At 42.6% G+C, this 12,554-nt stretch overlaps 1 protein-coding gene across 2 annotated transcripts in view; it reads left to right on the top strand.

Annotated features, from left to right (window-relative positions):
* The first annotated feature begins 5,861 nt into the window (after nt 1–5,861).
* The window catches only part of gdpd1 (glycerophosphodiester phosphodiesterase domain containing 1), a 13,948-nt gene continuing 7,255 nt past the window's right edge, over nt 5,862–12,554 (top strand). Inside the window, exons 1-4 of one of the 2 annotated variants that reach the window (XM_035385597.1) lie at nt 5,862–6,012; nt 6,410–6,559; nt 11,320–11,362; nt 11,891–12,026. In XM_035385597.1, coding sequence (XP_035241488.1) covers nt 6,424–6,559; nt 11,320–11,362; nt 11,891–12,026 — 315 coding nt within the window. In that variant the 5' untranslated portion in view covers nt 5,862–6,012; nt 6,410–6,423. Of the gene's footprint in view, nt 6,013–6,034; nt 6,252–6,409; nt 6,560–11,319; nt 11,363–11,890; nt 12,027–12,554 lie in introns of those variants that run through there. The other variant, XM_035385598.1, reaches the window with a different exon arrangement.

A 12,554-nucleotide genomic window follows, 5' to 3' on the forward strand; every position in this document is an offset into this window, starting at 1 on the left:
ACAAACCGCTGGCATTCATCATCTCATACACCTGGGATATGCACAAATGGTAATGGTAAATGGGATCAAACCGGCAACCCTCCGACTGCCAGACAACCATTCTTATGTCCTGAGCTATGTCGCCACAAAAAAACAAAGGTCTGTGCACGTGTAATGAATCCCATATTGGTTTTTTTGGAGGAACATTTTTAAGAACAGATGTAAGAATAATTTAGGAAAAGTTTTGTGAATGAGGCCCAATGATGGGGTGGAATTGAGTATAGGTGGCAGCCATTTTCCTCGTCAGTGGATTTTTGTTGTACGTGACTTGAAACGCCACCATTATCAGTGTTTTTGCACAGGCTCCAGAGTTATAGAAGATAATGTTTCATCCAACTAAATGTCTGTCCGGGCAGTTTCTGTCATTTTCTAAATTTCAGTTTCTGGAATATTGTCAAGTCTTTTAAAAAAATGTCACAGACTCATATTTCCATTGCCTTCCCATGTATCCTCAGCCTGATTTCTAGCGCCTGTAGAATAATGGGTAAGGAGTTGGTCTTGCAACCTGTCCATTGTGTTTCCTGGGTAATTATCTCTTGTGTTTGTCGGTTGTTCTTTAGTGGTTTCCTGTATTATTTGTTTTCCTACGGTGTAGTGTTTTGGGTTTAGTTCTTCGTGTTCCCTCCGGTTTGTTATTTTCGGTTCCCCTTATTAAAACCGTTCAGTTTGTTTATTCCCCGTCTCACGCATTTCTCTGCTCTCGGGTCCACCTTGCTCCACAAACTGACCTTACTGTTAAGCAGTGCTCTGATTCTGTACTGTTAAGCAGTTCTCTGATGCTGTACTGTTAAGCAGTGCTCTGATGCTGTACTGTAAAGCAGTGCTCTGATGCAGTACTGTTAAGCAGTGCCCTGATGCTGTACTGTTAAGCAGTGCCCTGATGCTGTACTGTTAAGCAGTGCTCTGATGCAGTACTGTTAAGCAGTGCTCTGATGTCATAGTGTTAAGCAGCGCTCTGATGCTGTACTGTTAAGCAGTGCTCTGATGTCATAGTGTTAAGCAGTGCTCTGATGCTGTACTGTTAAGCAGTGCTCTGATGTCATAGTGTTAAGCAGTGCTCTGATGCAGTACTGTTAAGCAGTGTTCTGATGCAGTACTGTTAAGCAGTGCTCTGATTCAGTACTGTTAAGCAGTGCTCTGATGCTATAGTGTTAAGCAGTGCTCTGATGCTGTACTGTTAAGCAGTGCTCTGATGCTATAGTGTTAAGCAGTGCTCTGATGCAGTACTGTTAAGCAGTGCCCTGATGCCATAGTGTTAAGCAGTGCTTTGATGCTGTACTGTTAAGCAGTGCTCTGATGCTATAGTGTTAAGCAGTGCTCTGATGCAGTACTGTTAAGCAGCGCTCTGATGCAGTACTGTTAAGCAGTGCTCTGATGCTATAGTGTTAAGCAGTGCTCTGATGCTATAGTGTTAAGCAGTGCTTTGATGCTGTACTGTTAAGCAGTGCTCTGATGCTATAGTGTTAAGCAGTGCTCTGATGCAGTACTGTTAAGCAGCGCTCTGATGCAGTACTGTTAAGCAGTGCTCTGATGCTATAGTGTTAAGCAGTGGTCTGATGCAGTACTGTTAAACTGTCCAAAAGTCATGTTTTCCCCAAATATATAAAACTTGGCAATGGCATTTCAGATTGCTTTCAGAATGAGACTCACTCTCTGGATTCAGTAAAGAATAAAAGAATAAAGAATAAGGAACAATACTGCTGCCAAAGAATTACAAAAATATTTTATTTAATAAGAATTGTAAATACTAAATTCATAAAATGCACAGGGATGCAAACCAAAATTATGTTCTCAATGCAAAAAAAATAAAAAATATGTAGAAAACTATCATCAGTACAAACAGCAACAGTACAAACAGTAACAGTACAAACAGCACTATAAAACAGGATTTGGTTTATTGATGGAAGTGTTGTATTAATCGTAATTAAATGAAAATCGTTTAAAAAATAATGATTAAAACAATTAATGTTGAGTACATAGCTGGCGTCCACGTCTATGACACTGCACTGCCCCATCCAAAGATTTAAACAATAAATTCTTCTATCCAACCCACTACTGCTTAATAGTGACAGTCATGGGTAAATTAGCAGCATTACTCTGCTTTGAATTTCCGAAGAATGAGATAACAGATAAAGTTTGAGAAGGAAATGATAAACAGCGCACTTTATAGTACGGTAGGTCTATCTAGTGGTGACATTTTAGTTAATTTGTGAAGGTTGAATTTGGCATCTGCAACAAACACAGCATACACCATACAACCATTACGTTACATTACAGGCATTTAGCAGACGCTCTTATCCAGAGCAACTTACACAACTTTTACATAGCATTTACATTGCATCTACTTATACAGCTGGATATACACTGAAGCAATGCAGGTTAACTACGGCTTGGGTACAAGGGCAAGTGTCCTACTGGGGAAACAAACCTACAACCTTTAGGTTACAAGTCCAGGTCCTTACCCATTGTACTACACTGCTGCCACAACCACCCTAAGGACAAAGCCTCTGAAGCAGTACCTGCTTGCACTGCTTCCTGAGAAGAGTGCACTCTACATTCCCCAGAACAAGTCTGAGATACAACCTGTAAAAGAGACAAATGCATATTAATGCTTTGCCCTCATCCCACTGGTGACAGGTTTTCAAGGAAATGCATTGTATGCCAAGAATAACATCGCACGGGTGATTTGGCTCACGAGGAAATGATAATTGATTAGTACACATTTTTTTCTCGTCTCAATTACATAATATGGGAGCTTTTGAACTGCAATGCCCTTTTTGTGATTCCAGAGAGTCTACCATTTTATCAACTGAAAGAAAAAGATCAATCAACACAAGGGGGCAGTTGTATTCAGATTTTGATGTTGCCAGGGCTACCATTAGGTGAGAGCGGTGCTGGGTGACACATAACTGGCCTTCAGCCATAACATCAACTATGAAGGGAGATAAGAGCTTTTCATACCCATGCATGAAATAAATACGCAAATAGAGGTTGAGAATCCACCTATTCTCATTTTCATGTGACTGTCTGCAGTACCTGGGCTGTGGGTTAAGACTCCTGCACTGATGTGGCCTGTAGCAGAAGCTAGTTATGCCCCAGCTGCCGCACGCTATTTGTGAGCCTTATCTGAAGAACATACATTGCAGTAACTTCTGTAGTGCATCAGAGACCAGTAAGGGTGGTTTTGTAACTATCAAAATATCAGCTAGACCTTCAGGTGTCGTTGCTTTGAATGACGCAGTGTCTGACAGAACAACCCATATTTCAAAAGAGCACAGTAAGTTGTCAGGATTGCACAGTATTAATTGCAGTCAATATTTCTTTATAGCACAACACTTTGCTCAGCTTAGTTCTAGAATCCAATAAACATACTTCCTGCTCCTAGTTCATGTATGCATGACTGGCTGCAATAACTGCAAGTAGGCCAAATGAAAGCAGTCCAACATTAAAATCGGAGCTCAAAATCATTCAAACAGCCGTGTTTGCATATCTGCAAAACAGGTTTACGTATCGGGTTATCAGAAGAGGAATGTATAGTTGTTTTGTCCAGTAAATGAAGCCAACTATGTCCGAACGCTATCGACTAAGAAAACCACATAACTATTTATATCCGGATTTCACGGTAACTGCTCTTAACTATTTAATTAACCCAAACATTGATATGATTTGAAATTCTTATTACACTTATCGTGAGAATTGCCTTTTGCCAAATAAATTATTGCGCTAAAATATTTGCATTCGGCTACTAAACTGTAACCAAATAAAGGTGGGCCTATTCAAAGATGACTTGTTTGGCAGCTCCATTTTTAAATGTCTGTCATTAACGCTCCTATTATGTTTGGGGTTACTTTGACCCCATTACTGTCTCTAAAAATATGGTTACCATACTTTTTTCAGCTAGATATTTCATGACTTCTAACTTTATGGGGAAAACATAGCAAACATGAAATTTCACTGAACAAAATTATTTTCAGTGCCCTGTACACATGTTGTACGCATCGGTGTTGTTGGGGTCATTTTGACCCCAAGCTCTATTGTTATATAAAACCATCATTTTGATCTTGTTTTTGTTGTGTTGGCTGAGGGCACTTTCTCATTAATTTGTGTGTGTGTATGTGTGTGTGTGTGTGTGTGTGAGAGAGAGAGAGAGAGAAAGAGAGAGAGAGAGCATGCGTGTGTGTGTGTGTGTGTGTGTGTGTGTGTGTCATTCTCGCAACATGGGGGCGGGGGGAAAGCTTATAATAAGGGCTGCAGACACAGCCCTCTAAACCATTTCTCTTTGCATTTGTGCCTCAACTAAAGATTTTGAAAATGGCCACCAGACAGAGGCGTATATTTTCTGCCACTGAGGGTCTGTCACAGATCTTGGAGGGTAAAAGTGATTTAGATGAGGATATGTCTGAGACTGAGGATAATGTTGAGGAGGACCCTGATTATGTGGCATCCTCCTCTGATTATGAGAATGAAGTCTTTGAGATAGCACATTCTGTTGTTTCTCAACCACCAATAAACCGTCCTGTCATCATTCAACCACCAAGAAACCCCCGTCATCTCTCAACCACCAAGAAACCTTCCTGTCGCCTCTCAACCACAAAAAAACCCCCCTGTCATCTCTCAACCACCAAGAAACCGTCCTGTCATCTCTCAACCACCAAAAGACCGTCCTGTCATCTCTCAACCACCAAGAAACCCTCCTGTCATCTTTCAATCACCAAAAACTGACATGTTCACTTCCAAAAATGGAAAACTACTATGGTCCGGATCCCCAGTTGAAAGACAGGGCAGACCTAGTGCTGCTAATGTCATCAAAATGGTTCCAGGCCCCACCAGATATGCTAGCAGTCATGTACAAGACATAAAGTCTGCATTTGAACTCTTCATAACACCATCAATGCAAAAGGATATTCTTGAGATGACAAACTTAGAGGGGAGGCAGGTGTATGGTGACAATTGGAGAGAGAGAGCTGGATGCGACCCACTAGCAATCCTATATTGGGTGGCTTATTTTGGCAGGAGTGTACAAGTCAAAAGGTGAAGCAACAGCAAGCCTTTGGAATGCTGACACTGGTAGGGCAATTTTTGTTTCTGGAGACATTTCATGTTTTCTGCCACATTATATGCTTTGATGACAGGAAAACAAGGCAGGGTTGACAGGAGCGTGACAAACTTGCACCTATCTCGTCTGAATGAAGAATTGATACCCACGGGTACCTAGTTGAGCTGTTATGTTCATTTTCTATCAAAACTCAATTCTGGTGACTAATTTACTTTTTATTGGTGTTTCTTCATTATCGAATAACTGTCATGTGTTACTTATTGATGTTCTGAAGTGTTTTCTGAACCTAAACAATTGAAATGTTTGACATTTTAAATATTTTTTCCTGGGGTCAAATTTACCCCAAACATAAAATGTTACTATGCTTGATAATAAAAGGTGTTTTCTTTCCAAATGTTATTTTTCTTTTTTAATGAGCACTTAATACCAACATAAAGCCCTGCAAATACCAAAACATAATTTGTTTTCCATTTTAGGTCAATGAATGAGATTGTACAGTTATTTGCATATTTCGCAATAGTCATATAAAATCAATACTTGATGTATAAGGGTAGGATGGGGGGAGTCTTGTTTTATTTACTGGGCTATTAAGATGGTCAGTAGAAAGGCCTAAAGTAGCTGAGAGAGAAACTTGGGTAACACTTTCAGTTACAATTATTTTCTGCAGGTTTATATTGCTGGGGTCAAATTGACCGCAAACATAAAAGTTGTTAGTTAATTTGAACATAATAGGAGGGTTAAAATTAGAATGTCATGTCACTGAGCATGCGCCCTGTCCTGCATCTGCCATAATTATGTATGCCGCTGATATGCGTGCGGGATGCGAGCTGTGATGGAATGCTAAGCCAACGAAACCGACTGCGGAGTTTAGGAGTGTGTCAGTCCGTGTTAGCTGGATAAACCGAACCGTACCGGCGGTAAGTGGGAAAAGTTCAAGACAGCAAGATGAAATATGGAGGCAGTGGCGACCCTAATAGTGAAATATCAAAAAAATGAGAGCTCTAGTTTACTTTGTTACCGGCAAGCTAGCTAACGTTAGCTAATACAATTTAAATCAAGTACTACTGGTGTGTTTTGCTAGCTATTGCTGCAATTGTTATTTTCATAAGGAGAGAAGTTATCACATTGCTACGACTTGGGAACAGCACAGCTAAAAGTAAATTAGCTTGTGTTACTGTTAGCATTTACTGTGCTAGCCGGCTTCTAACTGAGCTGTTTAACTAGCCTACCGACTGCATTTTTATTCGCTCATGTTCTCTCAAACCACACACAATTTTTGTCACGGTATCGTTATTTTTTTCGTTTCTCTTTCAGGGAGGACAGGAGATATGTGCGCCGCGATGTACGTGTTGTCCACCGTGACGGGATATGTTCTCACCTCCGTACTGCTTTTTAAATGTCCGTCACTTTTGCATCGGAAGAAACGGGAGACGTTCAGGGGCAGACACATATCGCACCGCGGAGGTGAGTGCCCGGCTATCGTTAGCTAGCGAACCCTAACCATCACATTACTGCTCATTCCCTGAGAGGAGTAAACACTAGCATAGCTGGTAGCTGAGGTCCAGTTCCAGGCTGTCGTTCACAGTGCTAATGTTTATAGTTTACAGTGCTGCTGCTAAGATTTTGATGTTAATATGTCTGCAGAATAGGGACATAGCTGTTGTTAGATATGTGTGCAGTATTCACTGTTGTAACATTAACCGTAAGGTGACCAATTACATAGGCTATGTAGCATGTGTATCATGTTAAACATGCTGTCAAACTTGTGCATCTACGCTCAGTTAGTTACAGCCAGCATCCACTGAGAGGGTCACTGAGGTAACGTTAATGTCTGTGTTGTTAGTCTAACTAGTTGGCTAGGTGGTGTACTTAGTTGTCTGACGCTACCGTTAAGAGGGCAAGAGGTCTAATTTACTGTTGAGATTAGCCGAGTTTAATTTAGCAGACGTTAACGTAATAGTTACAAGCAAGTGAACTAATCATCCAGGTTATCACGTTAGCTGTTCCGCGCCACTGTACTACCGTTTATATGCTATCGCTGTTTGCTTTGTATTAGTCATGGTTTAGCTGCGCACTTTAACCCCAAGTTAGTCTACAATAGACGAGTTTACGAATTAAATTGAAGTTACACCATTGGTCGGCCGGTCCAGCCATATACTAGGTTTTGACCTGGTCTTGTTGAGATGAATCTGACCTTTACGACCTAACTGATTAACCCCGTCCAACTTTCTGACCTTTACGACCTAACTGACTGGCCCCATCCAACTTATGTGTTAATTCAGCAAACCTCTCGTTCTTCATCGATCTCCAAATGTTTTCTACTGTAGAACCTTTATTTATTGTGAGTGACAGATCAATTCACAAGTTTAAGGTGTACAGTCGCCTGAACTCATCCTCAAAAAAAGTCCTCCATCAGAATTTATGGAGGTTTTTTATTATATATGGTGTCTTTGGGGTCATACAGAGCTTGTTGTCCTTCCTTTTGATAAGTGCTCATAATAAAGTTCTGGGCAGATATGTGGGCATGGTTTATTGTCTGGGAAAGAGTAAAATGTTGATTAGATGGTGAAACACTTCCTGTCACTCCACAAAGGGCAAAGAGATGTTTTTTTTTTCCCAAAAAGCAAACGGCAAATTTTTTTAAATTGGTGTTCTGTATGTCACTCACTTATTGAGATCTTAACAATGAACAGTCTGAAAGTAAACTACCAGGCATTGGTTATTATTGTTAAGAGATAGTTTTTATTGGAGTTGTAGAGGAAACGATATAGAAAGGCTTGGTCTATATGATTTAATTAGACTATTGGACTTCTTTGGCTTTGGTCATGTAAACGTATGCCTACGTGCTGGCCTAGCTTAAGCTACAGGTGCAGCCCATCGTTTGATAGGGGTGTTTTTAAGGATGAGTGCTTGGTGCCTGAGTGGAAACCCATGGATCCGAGCTCATGTTTCTATGGGGGGAAAGGGCCTTTTAGCCTATCGCCGAAGACTGCAAGTGGCACCTGTTTTCCGCACCTTTCCTTTTTGGTGTTGTGGTGTCTCATCGTGTCTGATCTCTCTCCATCTCTCCCCCGTATGGGGGCGACATAGCTCAGGAGGTAAGACCGATTGTCTGGCAGTCAGAGGGTTGCCGGTTCAAACCCCGCCCTGGGCGTGTCGAAGTGTCCTTGAGCAAGACACCCAACCCCTAACTGCTCTGGCGAATGAGAGGCATCAATTGTAAAGCGCTTTGGATAAAAGCACTATATAAATGCAGTCCATTTACCATTTACCGTTATTGTGGAACTGGTCTGCATGCTGCTTTGGCGGGCTCGTGCTCCTGCTCCTGCTCCTGCTCCTGCTCGTGCTCGTCTTTGAGAGAGCGTAATGGCCTTTTCCCCTTCTCCGTGCCGGCAGATCCATTTCCCCTTTAGAATACGGGACACAATGAGGTCACGGCAGCCGCTGGGCCAATCGGGGTGCAGTGGCCTGGCGTGTGATTGGACAGAGGGACCGGAGTGTCTGTGATCTTATTTTCCACAGCGTGGTTCCCGTCTGTGTGAGCGCATGCCCTTGGATTGCCCTGATCATTCTCTCCATAGGGAGCTTGCTTGCTTCCTCTGTGTGGTTGCTGGTTTAGGGTGCTAAAAACAAAAACTCGGAATAAGGCAGACATGGAATGTTCTCCGGCACACTCCTTCATGTATTTGTCATGACCGACGTCACATACTGTCCAGTCTCTTGTTGGATTTTCCACAATTTGTGTAAAGTTTGTTATTTGTTATATCATTTGCTAAGAACCTAATAAAGTTTCAGAAATTGAAAAAAAAAAGCAAAAAAACAAAACAATGTGTGCTGGAAACTCCTTTGTTGCAGTGGCAATAAAACGATGGAACAATCCTAAATAATCATGCACCAGCTCTTTTAACTTGAACAGTTTGGCACTCTAAGTATAGCACCACATAGCCTACAGGATCAGGTAGGAGTGACTCCTTTCAGTCTTGCAGTCTGAACTATTTATTTATTGATTCATGTGATGTGTTGTGTTTTGTGGTCCGTGCTGCAAACCTTCCTTCGGGATAAAGTTGAAGGTCTATCAGCAGTAACTGCTGTTCTGTCTTTCTCTCTCGCTCTCTCTCTCTCTCTCTCTCTCTCTCTCTCTCTCTCTCTCTCTCTCTCTCTCTCTCTCTCTCTCTCTCTCTCTCTCTCTCTCTCTCTCTCTCTCTCTCTCTCTCTCTCTCTCTCTCTCTCTCTCTCAATTCAATTCAATTCAATTCAATAAGCTTTATTGGCATGGTAAGGGTACACTTACATTGCCAAAGCATTCACTCACATGACAAATATAACAGACAGGCAATAACAATTAAGTACAATAAACAGAACAAATATAAAATCCAGACAATCCACAGAAATAAAATTCTACATCTAGAACATAACACATACAAAGTGTCAATTAACTATAATAATGTTACTTTTCTGGTGTCAATGTTACTCCCTGTCCCTCAGTTTGTGGCAAGTGGCAATGTATTGTGCTGCCAAATCTACACATTCCCTTCTTTCTCCCAAAAGGAATGGCAGCTTCTCTGTCTCTGAGTGCATCTCAAATTGTGGGCAGATTTTTTTCATTTTTAGGAAGAACAGTGACCTTGTCTCTCTGTATTTCTCACATTTTGTGAGGAAATGAAGCTCTGTCTCCACCTCTTCAATGTCACAAAGTGAGCACAACCTGTCCTCTCTGGGCAGCCAGGTCTGCCGGTGTCTACCTGTCTCGATAGCCAGGTTGTGTTCACTGAGTCTATATCTTGTCAATATTTTCCTTGTTTTTGAATCTTTCACTGTGGTCAGGTAATCTGCCACAGTGTACTCTCTTTTTAGGGCCCGATAGCATTCTAATTTGCTTTGTGTTTTTGTTTGTGTGTCCCAATAGGTGATGTAATTTTCTTTATGTTTTGCTATAATTTGGTTGACTCTAATTGTTTGTATGTTGCTGTCTTGAGGCTGCTTTGTGTTAGTAGGGGTTAATGAACTAAGCTCTCTCTCTCTCTCTCTCTCTCTCTCTCTCTCTCTCTCTCTCTCTCTCTCTCTCTCTCTCTCTCTCTCTCTCGCTCTCTCTCTCTCTCTCTCTCTCGCTCTCGCTCTCGCTCTCGCTCTCGCTCTCGCTCTCGCTCTCGCTCTCGCTCTCGCTCTCTCTCTCTCTCTCTCGCTCTCTCTCTCTCTGTGAAGGTGAAAGTTCAGGGGAAAAAAACCCTCTTTTGTGTTCCAGACAAGCAAGGAAATGAGCTTAGCCAGCAACATAAGAACAAGTTTGTCATGTGATTATCGGTTTAATCTCCTGCAAGCGCAGGCCCCTGTTATAATGCGCCGCAGGCCCCTGTTATAACGCGCCGGAGGCCCCTGTTATAATGCGCCGGAGGCCCCTGTTATAATGCGCCGCAGGCCCCTGTTATAATGCGCCGGAGGCCCCTGTTATAATGCGCCGGAGGCCCCTGTTATAATGCGCCGCAGGCCCCTGTTATAACGCGCCGGTTTCATTCAGATGATTCAGCTTCGATATTTCACGTAAAACACAGATGTTTTCCAAAGAGGAAACATGCTTCTAAGTTCAAATCTGTAGGAGCACACTGATGCCTCTCATTTCATAGATGTGCTTCTAAATTGTTTTTCAGTCAGCAAACAATAACAATCCGGAGCAGATGCTCCTAAAATGGGAGCTCTGTAGAGCCCTGTGAAATGGTGGGGTGTCTTCAGTACCGTGTGTAGTCAGACGGTGACTGTGTTCACTGCAGTGCTGTAAACCAGGTGAAAATACATCAGGTATTTTGTCATTTGATTTACTGGGCCAGTTATAAGGGCTCTGCTTCACCTTTACCCATTATACTGCACCTCAGCCCCAGGGTGTACCCAGTGGTTACATATATCAGTGTGTGGGATATTGTTCTGATTATAGATGTAATAAAATATGTATAAATAACTGGTTTGAAGATGCAATGAAATACTGCTAAATGTAATTCTGGGTGAGGGAACAGCAAACAAAGAATTTGTTTGAACAAATTAATATACCACAAGAATATTTCTATGGGTACAGGTAAATTATTCTTTCATAGGCAGATGAGACTAAATTTACCTTGTTTTTTTATTTGGTTTAAGTGTTTCTGAATATTCCCTGTGTAGAAGGTTAAGTTAATGTGTACTGTTCCTGTGTACAATTACACAGGACTGAACTTCACATGGTTTTGATTGTGCAGGTGCAGGTGAAAACTTGGAGAACACCATGGCAGCTTTCAAACAGTGAGTACAACCACTGCCCCGTGACCTCAAACACCATAGAGCAAGAGATCTCAAACTCCCGTCCTGGAGGGCCACAGTGTCTGTGTGATTAACTCCAGTCCTGGAGGGCTGCAGCGTCTGTAGGTTTAACTCCAGTCCTGGAGGGCCGCAGTGTCTGTGGGATTAACTCCAGTCCTGGAGGGCCGCAGCGTCTGTAGGTTTAACTCCAGTCCTGGAGGGCCGCAGTGTCTGTAGGCTTAACTCCAGCCCTGGAGGACCACAGTGTCTGCAGGTATAACTCCAGTCCTGGAGGGCCGCGGTGTCCGCAGATTTAAATCCAGTCCTGGAGAGCCGCAGTGCCTCCAGGTTTAACTCCAGTCCTGGAGGGGGCGCTGTGGCTGCATGTTTCTGTGATTTCATATGGTCAGCACTTTCTTTGTCTCTCTCCTCTCTCTCTATCTCTCTCCCTCTCCCTTCTTCTCTCCCTCTCTCTTTCTCTCTGTCTCTCCCTCTCCCTATCCCACCCTCTCTCTCTTTCTCTTTCTGCAGTGCGGTACATTTGGGCACGGACATGTTGGAGCTGGACTGCCACCTCACCAAGGACGAGCAGGTGGTGGTGTCACATGACACCAACCTGAGGAGGTCGACGGGCGTTTGCGCCAACATCTCGGACCTGGCGTACAACGTGAGAGTCACACCTTCTTTTAACGTGAAGAGGATGCGCGTCTCCTGATTCGTCAGGAAATACTGATCATGCCGACCCCGCATGGCACAGCCACTGTCGACTGGGGCATGTGGTACACACACATGACAGAGGACTGGGGAATGTGGGACACACACACGACAGAGGACTGGGGAATGTGGGACACACACACACATGACAGGACTGGGGAATGTGGGACACACACACACACATCAGAGGACTGGGGAATGTGGGACACACACATGTCAGAGGACTGGGGCGTGTGACACACACACACACACACACATGACAGAGGGCTACGGCATGTTTAAACTGATTGAAAGTGAGGGGAAAGGGATATGATTACATCACTCGCAATGCTTTATGGGATGTGTAGTTCATTCCCTATTTAAAAAAGTTAACTACACAGTCTTGTACCTTTGCTTTTTTTTTTTTTTTAGTTTTTCAAAGATTTTTTTTGGCTTTGAATCATTTTTATAATCTCATGATTCATCTCGTAGCTGGATGGTT

Source organism: Anguilla anguilla, chromosome 12 (assembly GCF_013347855.1).
Source record: "Anguilla anguilla isolate fAngAng1 chromosome 12, fAngAng1.pri, whole genome shotgun sequence".
NCBI lineage: Eukaryota > Metazoa > Chordata > Actinopteri > Anguilliformes > Anguillidae > Anguilla > Anguilla anguilla.